A 21,647-nucleotide genomic window follows, 5' to 3' on the forward strand; every position below is an offset into this window, starting at 1 on the left:
GAGCATCCACACCCCACCCTCCCTCAGCCCGGGTCCCGGGGCCTCACGCACCAGCCGGAAGGAGCGGAGAACCGAGAGCCCCTGCACGTTGGCCAGGCCCAGCTCCACCAGGCTGAGGGTGACGATGATACTGTCGAAGATGTTCCAGCCCTGTTGGAAGTACTCATAGGGGTCCAAGGCAATGAGCTTCAGCACCATCTCGGCCGTGAAGATGCCTGTGAACACCTGCGGGGGTGGGGTGTGCAGAGCCTCAGGGGCACAGGGCCTCTGGAGTCTCCTACCCCACTCTCCAACCTCCGGGCAGAGCCCTCAAGGCCAGAGGAGAGGGTAACAGAGCCCCGAGGGGGCGGACAGAGGTACCCATGGCCCACAGGTGTGTGTGAGTGAATGAGGAGCTGAACAGCCATCCCACGGGCAGAGTGGGTACCGCTCAGAGACCGGGGCCCATCTCTTCCTGGCCTTGTGACTGTGGGCCTGTCACTTGACTTCCTGGAATCTCAACCCACTCATGATAATATTCAACACTCGTAAAGCATTCTGTGTTTCACATTGTGGCCTCATCAGTATCTTGATCTCCACGAAGCTGGGAGGGCTGATCACCACGTTCATCCCAGAGAAGAGAGACTGAGGCTCTGAGAAGTCAGCAGCAAGCTCTCGGTCACGCTGCCCATATGGGGTCAGGTCTCAAACCCAGGTCTTGGGGTACTTAGCTCAGTTTCTTGTCTCTATACCCTACAGCCTCTCTAACCTGGTTGGCAGGGGTGGGGCGGGGTTGGGGGTCCCAGGACCCAGAAAATCTTGGTGGATTCGGAAATCTGGTGGGGGGTGGTGTCAGATGAGAGGTGAAGTTGAGGATGAGTGAGAACCAGAGCTGATCTCCCACAATCCTGGACTTGTCTGAGGGCTTTTGAGCCCCTAAAAGCTCCCTGGTCACAGCCCCCGCCCTCCTGGCAGGCACCAGCTGCCCCGGGGCCACAGCCTGCCCGGGCACATGCTGAGCCCCGCCCAGGAGCTGTCCCTAACCATAGCAGGTGCCCAGACGGCAGCAGAGTGTGGGCAGGGGGTGGGCAGGCGGTGGGCCGGGCCCATCATGCACACCCCAGCAGCTGCGCGGCGAGTCCAGAGCCCGCCCTTGCCCCTCCAGCCCAGCCTGGCCACAGCTGCCTCGGGCATCTCCATGGGGTAGATGTGCCTGCCTCGTGGGCTGGGGGAGTCCAGGGTCTGTTTCCCGTGCCACCCACCCCAGCCTTGTCCTGCTCCTGGGCTCCCCTCACCCTCAGGGTGGGGGAAGCATCTAGCCCACTGGCCACCCTGGACAGATTGAGAAGGGAATTGGGAAGGGTGGGGCCGGGCTGGAGGAGGAGGCGGCGGCTTTTTCCCTTTGTCAGGCTCCACCGGGGCTGGCAATGAGGTGATAATGCTCCTAATGGGCAGGGATAAGCAGGCGGATCAGTGTGTGTCAACAATAGTGGAGCAGAAAGGGCTGAGAGGGGAGCTGGCCTGGTCCTGCTGGAGAAATGAAGCGGGCAGGGGGCCTCAGGGCTGGGGGACGATGCTCTGGGGCCTTCAGGGTGAGCTGGGGCCTCTTGGGCCTGGGTGCCCATGGCTCTACACCCTATCTTCTGGGTCCCTTGGTCTTAGGCCCCTGGGCTAAGTCACTTCAGTCATGGCCTACTCTTTGCGACCCTGTGGACCATAGCCTGCCAGGCTCCGCTGTCCGTGGGATTCTCCAGGCAAGAACCCTGGAGTGGGTTGCCATGCCCTTCTCCAGGGGCCCACAACAACCTCTGAAAGTGGAGAGACTTGCCATCCAGCACTTCACTCCCCACTCTCAAGCGCCCACTCCCCCATCTCTGCCTCCAGGGTATGACTTGGACTCCAGAGCCCCTAGAGTCCTGATTTTAAGAAGCCAAGTACTTCATCCCCACTCTCTCTGCCCCCAAATACCCCGAAGCCCAAATTCCATGGATCTCCCCATGTACCTCCCCTGTGTCCCTGTGTACCATATGCTAGGAAAATAACCCCAGCCTGTCTCTTTATGCCCCCTAATCGTGCCCCTCATTCCCACACAGCCCGTGGGCCCTGTGGCCCCTCTCCAGTCCTGCCTCCCTTGTCCCCCCGTACCAGGTTGCCCACGTTGAGCACATTGTCAAAGTGTTCAGTCATCGGGTAATGCTCCATGGCCATGAAGAGGGTGTTGAGCACGATGCAGATGGTGATGCCCAGGTCCACGAAGGGGTCCATGACGATCAGGTGGATGATCTTCTTGAACTTCACCCACGGGGTGCAGCAGTTCCATATCAGCACTTTATGGGAACATTTGTACCACCACGGTGGGCACTTCTGGTGGGCCTCTTCCAGCTCTGAAAACAGACAGCAGATGAGGATCCACCCGCTCACCTGCTCCTTCCTCCACCTCCAACTTTGAGCCCACCTTCCAAGCCCCGCCCCTCAGAGCGCCACACCTTAAGCCCCGCCCTCTCGGGGAGGTCCACCCCAAGCCCCGCCTCTCAGAGGGTCACCCTCAAGACCCACCCCCTAGACCCCGCCCACACGGCCCCACCCTCAGTTCTCCATGCCCCCAGTGACCAGTCCCTTGAAACTGAAGGTGTTAGTTGCTCAGTAGTATCCGACTCTTGGCGAGTCCCTGGGCTGTAGACGGCCAGGCTCCTCTTGTCCATGGAATTTCCCAGGCAAGAAGACAGGAGTGGGTTGCCAAGTCTCCTTATCCAGGGGACTTTCCCGACCCAAGGATGGAACCCAGGTCTCCTGCATCGCAGGCAGATTCTTTACTGTCTGAGGCACCAGGGAAGCCCCATAAAGGGCCATGCACTTAGAAGCCTTACCCCAGGTCCCTTCTCCCAATGCTCTACTTCAGCTCCACCTTTTCAGTACACTATCCCCCAGTGACACACCCCCTAGGGTGACTTCCATCCGCTACCTACGGCCCAGGCCTGCGATCCCGGCTAGGGAGGGGCCCGAGGGCCTCAGGGAAGGCGGGAGGCCACTGCAGAAGGCTGGGTCTCATTTCCAACTGTTGCTGGCCAGAGCCTCTTAGGAAAAGACCAAGTCCTCCCTGGGGGCTCTGCCTCGCAGTGCTGCTGGCTCCTCCAGACCGGACCCTGCCGGTACTTCCCCACCAGAGTAGCTTCCTGGAAACACGCCCTGTCCCTGCCCCTTCAGCTCTAACCCCTGGGGCTCTGTCAGGCCCATGGATATGCTACATCTCCTCCAGGTCTTCCAGGCCTCTGGTGCCCATGGGAGTTCCTAGCCAGGGCGCGCTCTCATTTAATCCCCCCAAAATGTATGAGGTAACTATATTAGTGCCTCCACATCATAGATGAGGAAAGGGAACTGGAGTCAGGGGCTGTCCCATAGATATGTGGGTTTGAGGGCCTGAATGGACACCCCAGGGAGGGAACGGCTGAGCCTCTTTCCCATCCAGCAGTTAGTAAACCAGACCTCTCAAAGGCTGCAGCTTGACAGTAACACCCCCACTCCCAACACAGGTGTTACTGCAGGTGCCTCAAACTGTGTCTGAGGTCCCAAACTTCCCACAGTGGTCCCAGCAAGGGCAATGTTGAGTGACCTCCTTGGCTGGCTCTGCCCAGCATCCCCTGGGGTGTTCTCTGTCAGGGCACAGACACCTGGATGCACTTCAGGCAAGGTCAGCTGGGATAGAGGTTTGCAAAGTCCTCCAAGTCCTTCCTGCCAAAAGGCAAGACACCTGGGGAGGGGAACCAGATCCTTCTGATGTCAGATTTCCCTGCATCTTCCTTTCCTGCATCATTTCCTCCTCCTCCCTCCCTCTCATCCATCCACACACCTGTGTTTCTTCCCATTCATTAATCTTTCAGCCCACCCACCCATCCATCAAACCATCTGTCCACCCATCCACCCATGCATCCATCCATTCACCTACTCCTCCACTCACTCATCCATCCACTCACCCATTCATCCACCCACCTACCCACCCACTATCTGTCCATCCATCCATCCATCCATCCATCCTTCCAACCATCCATCCATCCATCCATCCATCCATGTGTATGTCTACTTACTTCTCCTTGTTACCTTAACCTAGTCTCTTGAGGCCTGGGGGGCAGCATGGGGTTTTTTGGGGGGTCTGTGGCTCTCTGTCCGGGCAGAGTTTGACTTTGACCTTTCGCTTTTACCCAGAAGATATTTGTGGAACAGGATCTCCAGTTTCCGGAACAGTGGGCCTTCCTGGTTAGTATTCTTATCCTGTCCTTTCCCGTTGCCTTGGCAGCCCACAAGGCCTCCCGGAAGCCCCCAGTTCCCGCTGCAGCCTGGTCTTGTGGCCAGAATTGGGCCAAGTTAAGCCAAGACTATATTTATCACCGCCATTTCTTCGACGCCAATATTAAGTTACTGTCCTGAAGTTGGGCCCATCCAGGCCCTCCCTGCCCCACCCCAGGAGCCTGAGTGGCCCGATGGGCAGGATAGGTCTGGGGATGCCGGACACTCACCTTCCATGGCATCGGAAATGCCACTGTCTGTGCCACAGCTTGGCCTCGGAGGCCCCTTCTCCCCTGCTGATGTGTCCAGGCTGCCATTGCAGTCTTTGCTGTGTGCTGGGTCCCCGTCCACCTCCCCACCTTCCAGAGCCTGGGCAGCTTTGGCCTGTGGACCAGCAAGGGTGATGGACATAAAGTCCATCGCCAAGCCATGGGAATGGACTCTCAGAGCTTCTTCCTGAGTCCTTCAGGCTGGGGACCCCTCTTTTTGGCCTGCATCCAGTCTACTGCAATAGGGGTAGTTGGCGGTGGGGTGACAGGGTAGGGACCGAAGTGACTGAGGATCCTCATCCCTGAACACCCTTCCTTCTCTGAAGCCTTGGCTTGCCCTGCACTTCATGAGATGATGGGTGAATGCACAGCTGCTCCCTGAGGCCTCATCAACACCCACCTTTCCCTCAGCCTGGACCCAGACACTGCCCATAAAAAATCATAAAACCATAGGTATTTGAGCTGGAAGGCTACATCAGGTTTAACTACTCCAGATTCCTGGTTATATATGGGGAAACTGAGGCACTGAGCTACAAAATGCTCTTTCTACTGCCTGGGTGTTTCCCACCCCACCAAACCTCCAACCTGATCCTTCTGCTCCCCGTCCCCCGTCTCGCAGTCCCCGCCCGTCACCTCCCCCTGCCTCTCAGCCTGCCCAGGGTACCCAGGCTGAGGGGCAGAGAGACCCCTGGATCTTCCCCCCCTCTCCCCTATTCCAGACCTTCTCCAGCTCCTCCTGCTGTTTTTTGAATTTCTCCAGCATCTGCTGAAACTCCTCTTCTTTCTCCTGATCTTCGGCCAGGGTGGCCTCGTTCTGCTCAGCATAGGCCATGGCCACCACGGCCAGGATCAGGTTGATGAGGTAGAAGGAGCCCAGGAAAATGATGACCACGAAAAAGATCATGTAGGTCTTGCCGGCTGCTCGAAGGGTCTGGGAGTGAGGGAGTGGGAGGAAATGTCACGTGGCACCCTGCCTGCTTTCACCCAGGGCCCCCTCCATACAACCATTGCCCAGAGAGGCAGATAGAAAGGATCCCTCACAGAGCCTGGAAGTTTGAGGGCTTTTGAGGCAAGGTATGGCTTCCCAGGTGGCACCAGTGGTAAAGAACCTGCCTGCCAATGCAAGAGACATAAGAGATGTGGGTTCGATCCCTGAGTCAGGAAGATCCCCTGGAGGAGGAAATGGCAACTCACTCCAGTATTCTTGCCTGGAGAATCCCATGGACAGAGGATCCTGGAGGGCTACAGCCCATGGAGTCACAAAAACTCGGACACAACGGAAGTGACTTAGCACGCACGCACATAGATAATTATGTCATCTGCAAATAGAGACAGCTTTCTATCTTCTCCTATGGCCACCCTTGACAGGTTAAACCATATTCTGTGGCATTTCAAAAATATGAATTTGGAACCCAGACCTTCCTGGGCTCCTGACTCAGAGAGCCCTGAGGACCCCGGCCAGACATCTTGAGATCAGAGACCCAGGATAAAAATTGGTGAATGTCGGCTTTGGGGTCAGCTTGACTCCTAGTTTCCCCATGATGCCTGGCATCTAGTAACAGCTCAGCAAATAGAAGCTATTATTGTTATCGTTATTACTGTTGTTTGTTTATTTTTGGCTGTGTTGGGTCTTCGTTGCTGCACGCCGGCTTTCTCTAGTTGCAAAGAGCTGGGGTTACTCTAGCTGCAATGCACAGGCTTCTCATCGTGGTGGCTCCTCTTGTCTCAGAGCGTGGGCTCTAGAGCATGGGGTCAGTAGTCATGGTGCATGGGCTTGGTTGCCCCATGGCTTGTGGAATCTTCCTGGACCAGGGATCAAACCCACGTCCCTTGCATGGGCAGGCGGACTCACCTTCTTCTTTTTTTGACTATTTATTTATTTGGCTGTGCCAGGTCTTAGTTGTGGCTTTTTTCCTTTTACTTTAAAAATTTTATTCATTTTTCATTGAAGGATAATTGCTTCACAATATTATGTTGATTTCTGCCGTACATCAACATGAATCAGCCACATGTGTACATAGCAGGCAGATTCTTAACCCCTGGACCACCAGGGAAGTCCCATTACTATTATTATTAACATGGTCAGTGTGAGAAACATCACCAGGGACTGGAAGGCACTGTTCTCCAGACTCAACTTGCCCACCTGCAAACGGTGGAAGGCAAATAATTCTGGGCAGAGCTGGCATCTAAGCGACCTTACTGGTTACTGTGAGGAGGCCTGGGAGTCTGTGCTGAGCTCAGATCTCAGCTCCTGAGCAAATGAGGAAAAGGAAGAAAAGGCTGGGGCTCAGATCTGGGCAGGAACCGAATGTCAGAGGTGTCAAGAACCCATATATAGGGCCACTGAGGGGGTCCCTTGGAAGGGATGGCTTTGGTAAGGGTCCTGCCAAGCCCCAAGGAGGCCGTGGAGATGGAGGGAGGTAGGGCTGTGGGGCTGAGGGGCAGGGCAGGGCAGAGGGCCGCTGTACCAGCTGGAAGAGGTTCTCCCAATAGTCCTGTGTCATGAGGCGGAAGAGAGCCAGGAAGGCCCAGCTGAAGGTGTCATAGCTGGTGTAGCCGTAGTTGGGGTTCCGCCCGGCCTTGATGCACTCGTAACCCTCAGGGCAATGCCTGCAGACAGGATGGGGACTGGTTTTAGGGAGAAAGGAGAGCTCCAGCTAGGGGCCACTCCGAGAAAAAAAAAAAAGCATCCTTTAGTCTTGTCTGCATCCTGAAAACACGTGCATGCTCACGAGTTGTCTTTACACCTCCATCCACCCCAGGTTCTCATCCCCAGTCATCCCGCATCTTCTGACAACCCTGGGGCCACTTTTTCCCATCCACTGCCTCCCCGCCCCCCGGGTGTCACTCACCCAGCATCGCTGCTGTTCCCACAGAGCAGGGCGTCGTTGGAGCCCTCCAAGAAATAGAAGTTCCCTTTGGGAGTCAGAGGTCACAAAGGAAACACGTCACTGCATGGACACTGTGGGCACGGTACCCATCGCACACCAGTGGACACCTCTGTGTGGACCACAGGCACCAGCATGTGGACGCTCTCGGGGCGCCCCTTCCCTCTCCTCTTTTTTAAAAAATTAATTTTTATTGGAGTATAGTTGCTTTCGTTGTGTTGGCTTCCACTGTACAGCAAAATGAATCAGCCACACACACACACACACACATATGTATCCATTGCCACATGTATACTCCATATATCCGTGGAGTCCCTTTGGGACTTCTTTCGAATTCAGTTCACCACAGTGCATTAAGTAGCATTCCCTGTGCTATATGGGCTTCCCTTCTGGCTCAGCTGGTTAAAAGCCTGCCTGCAATTCGGGAGACCTAGCTTTGATCCCTGGGTTGGGAAGATCCCCTGGAGAAGGGAAAGGCTACCCACTCCAGTATTCTGGCCTGGAGAATTCCAAAGGGGTCTCAAAGAGTCAGACACGACTGAGCGACTTTTTCACCTGAGCGATACACTATGTTCTCATTAGCTATCTATTTTCTTCCTTCTCCTTTAAGGGCAGCTCCAAGTCCTAAGCTCTCTGGGTAGATACATTTTACTGTCATATTGCCTTGTATGGGGTATAGTGGGGGTACAGAGGGAGACGGGGGGACATGTATGTGTGTGCCTGGAGCTAGCACGTACCTGAGCAGGACCCCCAGTGGAGGGGTGAGTGGGGGGCTAGAATCCAGGGTGCCAGGTTGAAGAAGGTGGCATTTCTAAGCTGGCGTTTCCATGTCCATTTTCTAAGCTGCCAGGAGACACCGTGTGGACTAGTGGCTTCATGAGAATGCTGTCTCGTGTGTGCGCACCTGTGAAGTCTGGGTGTGTGAACAGGATGTGGGTGCCTGCTGCTGGCCCTGCCAGGACGATGGAGGAGAACAAGGAGCCTGCACAAAGGGACTGTTGCTTTTCCTAGCAAAAGCTGTAGGATTTTCCAAACAATTTGGTGTTTGCTGTTACGTAAACCCTTTGAGAGAGTAACCGTTGTTTAGTTGCCAAGTTCGGTTCGACTCTTTTGCAACCCCATGGATTGTAGCCCACCAGGCTCCTCTGTCCATGGGATTTCCCAGGCAAGAATACTGGAGTGGGTCGTCATTTCCTTCTCCAGGGGTCTTCCCGACTCAAGGATCGAACCCAGGTCTCCTGCATTGGCAGGTAGGTTCTTAACCACTGAACCACCAGGGAAGCTTGAGAGAAGTATTGTAGTCTTTATTTTATAGGCAAAGATTCTGAGGGTCAAGAAGGTGAAATGACTTGTCAGAGGTTACCCAAGCTGTTAAGTGATGGGTTTACACTCAGGTCTTCCCCATGATCTTTGTAAAAAAAAAATTATTTATGTATTTGGTCACACAGGGTCTTAGCACATGGGACCTTCATTGCAACATGCTGGATTTTTAGTTGCAGCATGAGAACTCTTAGTTGGGGCATGTGGGATCTCGTTCCCCCAACCAGGGATCAAATCTGGGCCCCTTGCATTGGGAGCATGCAGTCTTAGTCACTGGACCAACTGGGAAGTCCCTTCCTCATGTTCTTTGTCTCACACAAGGGGCTGCCAATGGGGCTAGCAAAGACCCCACTGGCCTCCCCACCCTCCCTTCTTACCTTCATCATTGATGTAGGCATCCCAGTCAAAGGTATAGTTGCTGGCCCAGCTCTCCTGGCCGTCCCAGGTGTCATTGCCGAACCACGTGCTGTTGGTGTCATTGAAGGGCGGGGGCCAGCGCACACACTTCTGCCGCAGGTTTCCCATGAAGAGCTGCAGCCCCACCAGAGCAAAGACGCTCAGGCAGAAGACGGTGAGGATCATTACGTCCGAGAGCTTTTTCACCGACTGGATCAGGGCCCCCACGATGGTCTTCAGCCCTGATCACAGAGAGCAGGAGAGCGTGGAAGGGGGTAACTCGCCGACTCAGCCCCTCCGAGCCTCTGCCTGCTCCATCTCCTTCCAGCCTCGGCTTACTTGGGGCGCTACTTCCCTGAAGCCTCCCCAAATTAGCCCCATCCATCTCTGATTACAACCTCCATCTCGAGCCTTCCAATGGCCACCGAATCTCAGCCACTAGTAGAATGGACTGTGAAGACTCTACTGGGTGTTGCCTAACGCAGGAGAGCAACAACACGCAGACACACAGTGTAACTTAATAAATGTCACTAAGTCAGGACTCCCAAAGTGTTCATAGAATGCTAATCTCACAAGCCGCGCCCTTCATGAAAGGGGTTCAATTGTGTTTGGGAAAGGCTGAACTCTGTAGCACTTCCATAGCTGCTCAATAGTAAAGAATCCGCCTGTCAATGCAGGAGATGCAGGTTCAATCCCTGTGTCAGGAAGATCTCCTTGGGGAGGGCATGGCAGCCACTCCAGTATTCTTGCCTGGAGAATCCCATGGATAGAGGAGCCTGGTAGGCTACATATAGTCCATAGGGTCGCAAAGAGTCAGATACCACTTAGCGACTCAACAACAACAACTAACCCTGTGGTACCCTTCTGGAGGGTCCTTATGGAGATTATCCTATCAGAGGCTCAGAAAAGTTCTACAGAAACAAAAGCTTTTTAATACCATGTTTCAGCTTATTTGACACAGAACCCTTTCTCTTTTAGCCTGTTCACACCCAAGGAACAGCAGGGTTCACTCTGAGAAGCTCTAGGCTGACTGCAATATCATTGCATTCTGCCCCTCGGAACTGGCAAGGGCATAGCCAGATTGTATGGAATTTCAGGCTCAGATTCCATCATTTATGGAAGAACCATAACTTCTTCCTTGGGCATAATCAGGGTGTCTCTCACTTCAATATTTGTTTATTTCCTTTTCTTATCCTGGTATGAAGACAGATGCTTAGCAGCTTCAATCATAAAAGCCTTACGAGCTCTGAGGACGCTGGAAGCGTGGCACGGAGGGCAGGTATTGTGGCCTTGACTCAGTGGCTAACATGCCGTGTTGCCTTCAGTAACCTCTCCTCTCTGGGGGTCCCCCCTTCCTCAACTGCAATTCACAAGGGCTTTGGACTAGAGAAAACTAAGGTAATTCCTAGCACTAAGAAGTAACAACTTCCCTGTCTCCCAGAGCCTGTTCTCCATGCCTTTCAGATCATCTTTCTCTCCTTTTGGAGAAGGAAATGGCAATCTGCTCCAGTATTCTTGCCTGGAGAATTCCATGGACAGATGAGCCTGGCAGGCTACAGTCCACGGAGTTACAAAGAGTTGGACATGACTGAGTGACTACACTTCGCTCCTTTAATGAACCTTCTCCAGTTTCTTCACATGCTTTTTTGAGGGTCTGGATGATCCAGATTCTATTTATTTTACGCGTCTCGATGCATTACTTTGGAACTGCCCTGGCCTCACGGCTCAGCGGGGATGTGGTGTGTTCATTATTGAGCTCTCAGGGTGTGAACTTTCCATCACTGAGTCCCTCTGTGTCTCTCAGGTGGAGCGCCCTGCTCTGCCCAGTCTGTTAAAACATGAACGCTATGCCAGGGCTTCCCTGGTAGCTTAGTTGGTAAAGAATTCCCTGCAACGCGGGAGACTCAGGTTCAATCCCGGGGTGCGGAAGATCCCCTGGAGAAGGAAATGGCAACCCACTCCGGTATTCTTGCCTGGAGAATCCCATGGACAGAGAAGCCTGGTGGGCTACAGTCCATGGGGCTGCCAAGAGTCAGACACGACTTAGGGACTAAATCACCACCGCCGCCTCCCAGTGCCAGGCATGGCTTGAAGCACCTTATTGCTATCAAGGCTTTGAATTCTCATAATAACTGAGTGAGCAGTACTGTCATTAGTCACAGTTTACAGATATGGAAACTGAAGCAGACAGGGTAACCGTTTAACCAAGGTCAAAGTCAGGAAGTGGTAGAGATGGGAGTTGAACCCAGGCAGTCTGGCTCCAGAGTCTGTGCTCTAACCACCTTGCTATGCTGCCTCTCAAAGCCCACCCTCCCACTTGGGGCCCCTTCTTCTCCCTGTAGATGCACAGGACCCCCCACTCTGTGTCCAGGCTTCAAAGTGGGTGCTACGCCACCTGGGAGGGTTATGACCCTTGGTCAGGCTCCCAGAACTTGAGTGCCCCCTTCCAGGCCTGGGCGAGGGGCCAGGCCAGCTGGCCCAGGCAGAGGGCCTCTGAGCCTCCCCTGTACCTGGGATGACCGTGATGGTTTTCAGGGCCCGCAGCACCCGGAAGGTTCTCAGCGCTGAGATGTTGCCCAAGTCCACAAATTCCGTCAGGTACCTGGGTGGGGGGTGGGGGCAAGGGCTGTGTCAGAGTCAAGGGGCAGGTAATGGGGCAGAATGAGGCCCAGAATGAGGATTCCCAAGGAATCCTTGTATTTGGGGTTACTGTGGAGATGCAGGGGACAGGTCAGGGACTGCAGGCTCCTATCGGGGCCTGAGAGGTGGGAAAGACAGTGCAGGGGCTTTGCTGAGGAGTGGGGAGGTGGCAAGGGTAGCCCACCTCTCCCCGTGGGTGGGGGCCTGGGGGCCCGGCTCGTATGTGCTGTGTGGAGGGGCACCCGGACGGACAGTCTCCAGGTCAGACCCCGAGAGTGACAACTCCCGGAAAGGTGCAGCCCACTGTCTGCACGCCGGACCACAGCCCTGCAGACCAGCCTCGGAGGGTCACCCAGCTCACTCAGCTGCCCTCTCTGAGGCCTGGCTCCCCTCCCCTCCCTCGCATCAGCCTCCAGACACCCCCAGGGAGCCCTGCTCACGCCATCATGATGACGCTGAAGTCCAGCCAGTTCCAGGGATCCCGGAGGAATGTGAAGTCATCGATGCAGAAGCCTCGGGCCAGGATCTTGATGAGGGACTCGAAGGTGTAGATCCCTGTGAAGGTGTACCTGGCGGGGAGAGGGCAGGCCAGGGCCAGGCATGTTACACATGGGCCAGGATGTGGGTGGCAGAGGCGGGCCTCCTGGGAGGGAGGGCACAGAAATGACATATGCCACCCAGGGGGCTGAGGACATCGGTGAGAGTGACGGTGTGTGCCACTCTGGGGACTTAGGGTACTGATGGAGAGACAGGGACAGTGTTTGTCTCCCTGGAACACAGAGCAATGGTCACTTGGGGCATCCTTGAGGGGAGACACTGGGGAACCAGGGGAGATGGGGGCGGGGCACTTACTCCACGTGCTTGGACCAGGAAGGCGGGTTACTCATGGTCATGAACACGCAGTTGGTCAGGATGGTGATCATAATGAACATGCTGAACAGCGTTGCGGGGAGGGTTAAGGAAAGTGAGGGAGCAGGTGGGGAGGAGAGGAGGACAGAGGGCCTCCTCGCCCAGAGAGCCCCGTTCTTGCCCACCCCTGACCCCTGCCTGCCTTTCCCCGGCCCTGCACTCGCCCCACTCCGCCAGGATATGAGTGGATGAGCACCTTGATGGCACAGCGTCTGACGATGCTGAAGGGGCTCAGGAGGTAGAGGGCAGGCGTGGCTGAGAAGCGGAAGATGGACTTGCCCTTGTTGAGCACGATGAAGGTCTGCGGCAGGGAGAGAGCTATGAGGCCTGGGACAGGCAGACGGATGGACCAGGGACAGACAGGTGGAGGGAGGCCTCCCTGGCGCGGACCTTCTTGTCGCTGTAGTAGGGATCCAGATCCTCCAGGGGGATGCCGATGACTTCCGGCGGGGGATCCCCATAGATGAGCGGCAGATTCTTGCCAGCCTCCATGTCGCTGCGCGGTTTCCGCTCGGTCTCCTCGATCTCCATCTGCTTGTTCCGCAACTGCCGGGTCTCCTCCTCCAACACCCGGCGCTCTATGGCTGCCAGGGACTCCCGGGTGAAGGGGCGTAGGCTCTCGGGGCCCAGAGGCACCACGGTGGGCAGAGACGCGTTGGCCATCTTCGCATCCTGGGCTCAGGGGCCAACAGGGTGGCGGGCAGCTGGGGTAGCTGTAGCGTGCAGCCCCCGGGGTGCTGGGCGGCCACCCCGCCCTGGGCCTGTGGTCCCGCTACTCACCTCCCGCCTGCCCCGGGGCCAGGGCGGGCAGGTTGGCGAGCAGGCGCTGTCAGAACTGGAGGATGTGCCTGCGGGGCCCGGGTGCTGCTGTTGCACAGATGCTGGACACAGAGCATCACCCCCGAGCCCCGCACCACACTCGCCCCAGCAGGGGGTTGGCTCCCCTCTGCACTGACAGAAAACCAACCAGGTCCTCTTCTCCCTCAGGGACTTGTGGCCAACGCCCCCGTGCCTTCAACCGCCTCCTGGGCCCGAGTTCTGGGAACTGTGTGGCTTCAGCCTACAGGGAACAGAGAAAACCACAGCAGGCTATATCCCTGTGACCTCGATCCTGCAGTGAGGCAGAAAGGAATCGGATGTGAGATGTGAGGGTAGACCCAGAGGATGGGCCCGATGGGGTCAGCCTAAAGAGGAATGGCAAACAGATTTCATCTTGAAGGCTGACATGGATCAGCTGCTCTTGGCTGCCTGGAGATGGGGGCCAAGACCATGTGGGCTGGAGACAGACTCTGTGCAAGGAGACTGCTGGGATTGATTAGTGATGTCTGCCGGGGGCATGAAGGAGGAGGATGCCGGTGTACCTGCCACTGTTCACCATATCTGGCCTGGAGGGAGCAGACAAGGAAGATGTGTGGACATGCAGCCCCTTGTCCTGAGCTTTGGGGAGGTGTGATGTTGGGTGGGGAGCGGGAAGAAGGAAGATTCCCAGGCTCTGGGGAGAGTCTCAACAGCTTCCTCCTCCAAGACCCGTGGGATCTAAACTATGGGCAGGGAGGGGGAACTGGAGCAAGAAAATGCAAGGTGTGTGTGGAGGGCCACGTCAGGAGAGCCTGCAGGTGCTAACATGGAGGAGCAGGATATACAGGTAAGGTCCTGGGGAGAAAGAGATGGACAGTTTCAATGGTGGGGGCAGGACTGGAGCTCCCAGGGACTGCTTTTGGCTGGTGGTCCCTGTATGAACCGGGCAGATAGTGGGGCGCCTACCAGGAGCCTTGGAGGCCCATGAGAGCTACACACTGTGTCTCTTGGCCAGTCCCTTGGTTGCTACTACTCCCCTCCTCCCCAAAAGCCTTCTTGAGCCTGTTCTTCGTAGAAGGGAGGTAATGGTGGGTCACTTATGGCGAAGGCCCTGGGGAATGACCCACATCAGGGGACGGACGCAGGGACACCTCAGCCACCTGGTCACACACAGCCCTCCCAAGGCCCCCACGGACAGAGGCCCCAGAGACACTCAGGGCTACACCAGAGGGCAGCTCTGTCATAGTGGGCCCAGACGCCCGAGCAGTGCCCAGGCCAGTGCGGGCACTTCCTCAGGCTTGGTCAACAGGTGGGGAGGGTGGCCCGGGGAGCGGCCGGAACCATTGGGCAGAGCAGGCCACACCCCTCCGCCTGACTGCCCAGCTGCTCCCTCCCATCACCCGGGGAGTCGTGTTTCCACGGGGATGACTTTGCTCATTCCTGCCCACCCCATCCCTCAGCTGCTCATCGGCCCTGTCGTGTGCGTGGGAGTGTGTGGACACGCACGTGTGCATTCGTGCACACACACAAGTGTGCACACGCAGCTTGAAACCCCTCCTCACACTGACCCCACAGTTGTACCACCAGTTGCAACACACCTTCTCTCCTTCATCCCCATCGCTTGTCCCGTGTACGTGTCTGAACAGAAGACATTGACCTGCCAGATGGCCCTGAAGAGACCATGGCCAACGAGCACCCTCCCAGTTCATGGGCCCCGCTTGGCACAATTCTCTGGCATGATGCTGCCCTCTCCCTCCTTTGCAGGAGCCCAAGTGAAGGAGATCAAACCAATCAATCCTAAAGGGAATCAACCCTGAAAATTCATTGGAGGGACTGATGCTAAAGCTGAAGCTCCAGTACTTTGGCCACCTGATGGGAAGAGCCAACTCATTGGAAAAGATCCTGATGCCTGGAAAGGTTGAGGGCAGGAGGAGAAGAGGGCAACAGAGGATGAGATGGTTGGATGGGACCAACTCAACGGACATGAGTTTGAGCAAACTCCAGGAGACAGTGAAGGACAGGGAAGCCTGGTGTGCTGCAGTTCATGGGGTCACAGAGAGTCAGACACAACTGAGAGACTGAACAACAACAAAGTGGGTTGACAGAAAACCAGAGACAAACAGCCCAACTTTGGCCCCAGCACCGGTGGAAACTGCTGGCCAGAGTCACCAAAGCCCCCAGCAGTCAGACCTGGAGGTTTCTGTGCAGCTGACCCTCCCTCAAGCATCTCCCGGCCATAGCCTCTCCTTCTTTTTTAATATTTATTTATTTTTGCCTGGTCTTTTGAAATATTTGTTTGTGTGGCATGCACAGTCTTTAGCTGTGGCATGTGGGATCTAGTTTCCTATGTGTGCATGCTCAGTTGCTCAGTCATATCTGATTCATTGCCACCTTATGGACTGTAGCCTGCCAGGATTCTCTCTCCATGGGATTCTCCAGGCAGGAATATTGCAGTGAGTCGCCATTTCCTCCTTCAGGGGATCTTCCTGACCCAGGGATCGAACCCATGTCTCCTGCGTCTCCTGCATTGGCAGGTGGATTCTTTACCATTGAGCCACCTGGGAAGCCCTGACCAGAGATGGAACCCAGGCCCCCCGCAGTGGGAGTGCGGAGCCTTAGCCACTGGACCAGCAGGGAAGTCCCCACAGCCTTTGCTCCTGAGAAAAGAGTGCGGCCTCCCCATCGGGCCACTCTCTCTACTTCTGCTCTGTGAGCTCCTCCTCCCTGCCCCTCCAAGGCGTGGTCTGCAGCCTGTTTTTGGTTTTGTTTTTCACAGCGGGCGTCTCTCCCTGTGCCCGTCCCCTCTGCCCTGGTACAATCACCATCCGCCTCCTTTCATGGTTTCTGTTCACGCTCTCTGCAGTGGCCCCAAGACAGGTCAGGTCATGGCTCCTCTTCTTGTGTAGCCTTCACAGCTCTTAGGCAATGGGGACTCATGTCCTGCTTGTGTGATGGTGTCTGTCTCCCCCACCAGAAACCTCAGAGACCTTTGGGGTCACCCTGAACTGGTGCCTGGCACATTGGCATGGGACCCACAGCCGGCACAGCTAGCCTGGCACCTCCTCCTGCCATCCCCTAGCTGGCCCCCAGTGGACTCCTCATCCCTCCCTTTGAAATTTGCGCTTGGTCCTAAACTCCCCCCTTCCTCCTCCCCTCTTCACCAGCCCTGGAGCCACTTCGCATCTGGATGTTGTGTTATATGAGTGGGTGGATGCCCTCCTTGGCTAGGCCAGTGGAGGCAACGGTTTTGGTTGGTGAGGGCCAAAAGCATCCCAGTGGCACATCTGGTCAGTTCCCAATCTCGCCAAGGCTCCCTCCCAGCACCCACCTGTCTCTCCATCCTGCAGGGGGTGCTTCATCACCCCCACCCACTCCGTTCAAACAGCCTCCCATCTGCTCCCTGCCTTCCACCTGGCTCCCCTTCCATCCACCATCCCCATTTATTTTTTGAAAAAATTATTTTAATTTATTTATTTGGCTGCACTGGGTCTTAGTTGCAATGTGAGGGATCTTTAGCTGTGGCATGTGGGATTTAGTTCCCTGACCAGGGATTGAACCCGGGCCCCCTGCACTGGGAGAGTGGAGTCTTAACCACGGACCACCAGGGAAGTCTCTACCCCCATTTCTAAAGTCACTAATCTGTTCAGGTTACCCTCTGCTTAATCTTTTGCTGGATTAATAATGCATCCATAATGCTTAATAATGCATCTATAACCAACAAGGGCCTACTATAAAGCACAGGGGACTCTGCTTAATGTTATGTGGCAGCCTGGATAGAACAGGAGTTTGGGGGAGAATGGATACATGTATATGTATGGCTGAGTCCCTTTGCTGTTCTCCTGAAACTATCACAACAGTGTTAATCGGATAGACCCCAATGCATAATAAAAAGTTTATCTAAAAAGTGCATCTGCATTCCTCCATGTGGCTGCCCAGGCCCTCCTTGATCCGAGCCCTACCTCGTCACCCAGCCCTTCTCTACACGCACCGCCCTCTGGCCATGCTACCTCCATTTTCACAAATGGGCCACACTGTTTTTCACTGAAGCCCGTGCCTCCTGAAGCACTTCTTCTTTTTGTCACCCTGGAGAGCTTTAATTTGTCCTTCCAGACTCAACCTACACATGAACCACCACCTCCAGGAAGCCTTCCCTGGTAACCCTGGCTGAGTGGATTTCTCCTTTGGATCACCTGTGTGCCTGATGCTGAAGAAGAGTTTATTAAGTGAATGAATGAATGAGAGGGCTCTTCCACCTGAGTTATTTCTCCTTTGAGCCCGCTCTGAACCGAAATCATGAACAGAAACTGGATCTCCTCTGATATGGCTGCTTTGAGCACTCCCCTCCCCCACCTCCTACTACTCAGCTCAAGTGCTGGGTTGTGTAATCCTTGAGCTTCTCCTTGTCTTCTGCCCTTGACCCTGAGATTTTTCCCTCTCCATCAGCCCCTCAGATTTCACCTCCCTCCTCTTCCAGGCTCAGTTACAAGATCCACTATCATAATTACCCCTTGAAAATACCGTTGGGGGACCGAAGATTCTATGCTTGGAATTCTTCCAGACTTCTGCCTGTGTATCTTTTCATCTGCTCTTCATTTTTACCCTTTCCTGTCCTTTATAATAAAATGCTTTTGAATTATGGCGTTGGAGAAGACTCTTGAGAGTCCCTGGGATGGCAAGGAGATCAAACCAGTCAATCCTAAAGGAAATCAACCCTGAATATGCATTGGAAGAACTGATGCTGAAGCTGAAACTCAAATACTTTGGCTACCTGATGCGAAGAGCTGACTCATTGGAAAAGATTGAGGGCAGGAGGAGAAGGGGGCAACAGAGGACAAGATAGTTGGATGCCATCATTGCCTCAATGGACATGAGTTTGAGCAAACCGGGAGATAGTGAAGGACAGGGAAGCCTGGTGCACTGCAGTCCGTGGAGTTGCAAAGAATCGGACACAACTTAGTGACTGAACAACAATAAAATGCTTACATTATCATAGTAAAAAGTATTCCCTTAGGGGACTTCCCTGGCAGTCCAGTTTTTTAAAAAAAAAAAAAGAAAGAAAGAAAAGAAAATACCCTTAACTATAGCCTTCTCTCTCCTTCCGCCCCTCACCAGGGGAAACCTTCATCCACCTGGTAGCCCGGCTATGCTCTGCTTGAGTCAGACCCTGAGCTGCTGGCTGCTACTGCTGCCAAGACAGGACCTGGCTGGGTTCACATGGCCTTTGTGATTATAAGCTCCAGGTTTTCCCTGAGTGCCACCCTCTAAGTATAGGTTTCCCTGTGAGTCTCACTTTCCTTCTTTTTGAGAACTATTTCGTGCTTTCTCTTCTTTTCTCCAACTCTCCCCTCCCCATCCTCCCCACAATGCTCCCAGCTGATGACTTGGTCTCAGTCCTCACACACAGGATCCATCACACACAGTCAAACCAGTGGAGCTAGCCTCACTGCCCGCCCCTTCCTCCTCCATCCTACTAATAGAAGAAGAGGCAAAGGACTTCCACTTCGGCTTGAGCCCCTCACTCCACTTGCCTTCCCAAGGACCTCCTCCTCTGTGTATCTTCTCTCTCTCCCACCACCAGCCCCTCCCTCTCAGTGACCAGGCTTTCCCATCTTCAAAATAATGGCAGTGGTGACAAAAAATACCCTCCTGCCTCCATGCCTCCTTTCCTTCTTTTTAAAAAGATATTTTATTTTTATTGATTTATCTGGCTGCACCGGATCTTAGCTGAGGCACAAAGATCTTCGGTCTTTGTTGCGGCAGATGGATTTTTTTGTTGTTGTTGTGGCATGCAGGATCTTAGAGTCATGGCACGTGGGATCTAATTCCCTGACTAGGGATGGAACCCAGGTCCCCTGCATTGGGAGTATGGAGTCTTAGCTGCTGGACCCCAAGGAGACTCTCATCTCCCTTTGCTCTTGCTCTATTTTTCTATCTCTCTTCATGGACAAACTTCTTGGAAAGTGTCTACACCAGCTGTCTTTACTTCCTTACCTTTCATTCCCTCTCCAACCCACTCCAACCTGTCGTGTGTCACCTCCCCCGCTCCACGGAAGTGGCTTTTGTCAAGTCACTAGCAGTCTCAATGCTGCCAAGTCTGCTGCACACGTTTCTGTCTTCACCTCCCTCAACCTCTTAGAAACATTCAACCCAGTTGGCTGTGGCCCGCTACTGGGCAGGCTCTACCTGCTCAGCCTCCATGACAGCTCACCCATGCTTTACTTCCTGCCTCTCTGACTGTTCCTTCTCAATGTCCTTTGTGTTTGTCCCTCTTCCTCTCCCCAGGGCTCTGTCTGGGTCTGGATGGCATCATTCCTATGACTGTAGATAGTGTGATAGGAATATGGTAACTCTGTCCTCTGAACTCTAGACTGAAATACTCAACTGGCTACTGGACCCCACTATGTGGATAATAATAGGCATGCAACCAACAGCATCTGGGATGAACATTTGCCCAAGGACCTGCTTATAGCACAGGGAGCTCTGCTCAATAATATGTAACAACCTAATGGGAAAAGAATTTGAAAAAGAAGAGATACATGTATTTGTATAACTGAATCCTTTGCTGTACATCTGAAACTAAAATAACATTGTAAATCAAGTATGTTGTTGTTTAGCCCCTAAGTCCTATCTGACACTTTTGCAACTCCATGGACTATAGCTTGCCAGGCTCCTCTGTCCATGGGATTTCCCAGGCAAGAATACTGGAGTGGGTTGCCATTTCCTTCTCCAGCAGATCCTCTGACCCAGGGATCAAACCCTCATCTCTGTATTGGCAGATGGATTCTTTACCACTGAGCTATCAGGGAAGCCGAAAATCAACTATACTCCAATATAAAATAAAAAGAGAGCAGAAATATATTCTCAAAACAAATAGATAAAATAGATAATCCAATCAAAAATAGGCAGAAGATCTAAATAGACATTTCTCCCAAGAAGACATACAGATGACCAAAATGCACATGAAAAAGTGTTCAACGTTGCTAATTATTAGAGAAATGCAAATCAAAAGTACAAAGAGTTATCACTTCCCTGGTCAGAATGACCATCATCAAAAAGTCTAGATAATTAACTCTGAAGAAGGTGTGGAGAAAAAGGTACCCTACTACACTGTTGGTGGGAATGTAAACTGGTACATCCACTATGGAGAACAGGTTCCACTCCCATAAGGGGTTACAGCCAACTATTAAGCTTGAGGACACAGTCAACTCAAGACTTTCCTCATTTCTAATATCAATTGCAAGATCAGGGTCCTCAAGGTCACTGTCTTATTCACCCTCTTCCTCAACCCAGGAGATGGTACCACCACCCGTCCAAGCTTCAAATTTGCTCAAATCAAAAGCCGAGATGTCTTTGTGAATTCTTCTTCTCCCTTATCTCTATATTCGGCCTGTCCAAAGTTCTATTAATAACATCTCCAAAATACATATAACCTCTGATTCCCCCCACCCACCCTGGTCCACGTCACAACATTTTCTTGCAATAGCTGCCTGCTTTTGTCCCTGCCCTCTCCAAACCAGTCCTGTAAAGCAGCAGGTGCTGGTTTATGTAAACATAAAAAAAAGATATTTTATTTATTTATCTGTGCCAGGTCTTAGTTGCAGCATGCAGGATCTTCTATCTTCGTTGTGGCAGGATCATTAGTTGTGGCCTGTGGGATCTAGCTCCCTGACCAGGGATCAAATCTGGGCCCCCTGCCTTGGGAACATAGGATCTTTGCCAGTGGATCACCAGGGAGGTCCCAGTGAGTACTGTTTTAAAAACAAGAAACTAATCATATTGTTTCTCCTGCTTAAATTTCTCCAGTAATGTCCTATTGTGCTTAGAATAAAACCTACACTTCTTCCGGTGGCCTCCAAGGCCCTGGTGATCCAGCCCCTATCTATACCTCTTCACCTTTACCTGCTGATCTGCTCTCCCTGCCCGCTCTGCCCCAGTCCTTCCGGCTTCCTTCCAGCTCCGTGACCGCTGAACTCACGCCTGCCTTTGGACCGTAGCTCTCTCTGGAGCTCTTGTCTCCTATCTCTTCACATGGCTCTTCCTGCTCACTTTCCCATCAAGCCTCTAATGTCCCTTCTCCAAGAGGATTTCTCCTCCTCAACTCTCTGTCCTAGTCCCTTGTACTTTCCTTGATGGTGTATTTTCCTTGACGTTATTTATCATAATTTGT

General features: G+C 53.7%; 1 protein-coding gene across 4 annotated transcripts in view; it reads right to left on the reverse strand.

Annotated features, from left to right (window-relative positions):
* SCN4A (sodium voltage-gated channel alpha subunit 4) overlaps positions 1-21,647 on the reverse strand; it is a 52,281-nt gene that overhangs the window by 19,887 nt on the left and 10,747 nt on the right. For 2 of the 4 annotated variants that reach the window (XM_043905026.1, XM_043905027.1), the window contains exons 2-13: positions 13,073-13,742; positions 12,865-12,983; positions 12,626-12,715; positions 12,214-12,342; positions 11,644-11,735; positions 9,115-9,375; positions 7,382-7,445; positions 6,998-7,139; positions 5,251-5,460; positions 4,491-4,644; positions 2,125-2,363; positions 52-225 (exon numbers count right to left, since the gene is read on the reverse strand). In XM_043905026.1, coding sequence (XP_043760961.1) covers positions 52-225; positions 2,125-2,363; positions 4,491-4,644; positions 5,251-5,460; positions 6,998-7,139; positions 7,382-7,445; positions 9,115-9,375; positions 11,644-11,735; positions 12,214-12,342; positions 12,626-12,715; positions 12,865-12,983; positions 13,073-13,345 — 1,947 coding nt within the window. In that variant the 5' untranslated portion in view covers positions 13,346-13,742. The remainder of the gene's footprint in view (positions 1-51; positions 226-2,124; positions 2,364-4,490; positions 4,645-5,250; positions 5,461-6,997; positions 7,140-7,381; positions 7,446-9,114; positions 9,376-11,643; positions 11,736-12,213; positions 12,343-12,625; positions 12,716-12,864; positions 12,984-13,072; positions 13,743-21,647) is intronic. The other 2 variants (XM_043905028.1, XM_043905029.1) reach the window with 2 other exon arrangements.

Source organism: Cervus elaphus, chromosome 5 (genome assembly GCF_910594005.1).
Source record: "Cervus elaphus chromosome 5, mCerEla1.1, whole genome shotgun sequence".
Classification (NCBI taxonomy): Eukaryota; Metazoa; Chordata; class Mammalia; order Artiodactyla; family Cervidae; genus Cervus; species Cervus elaphus.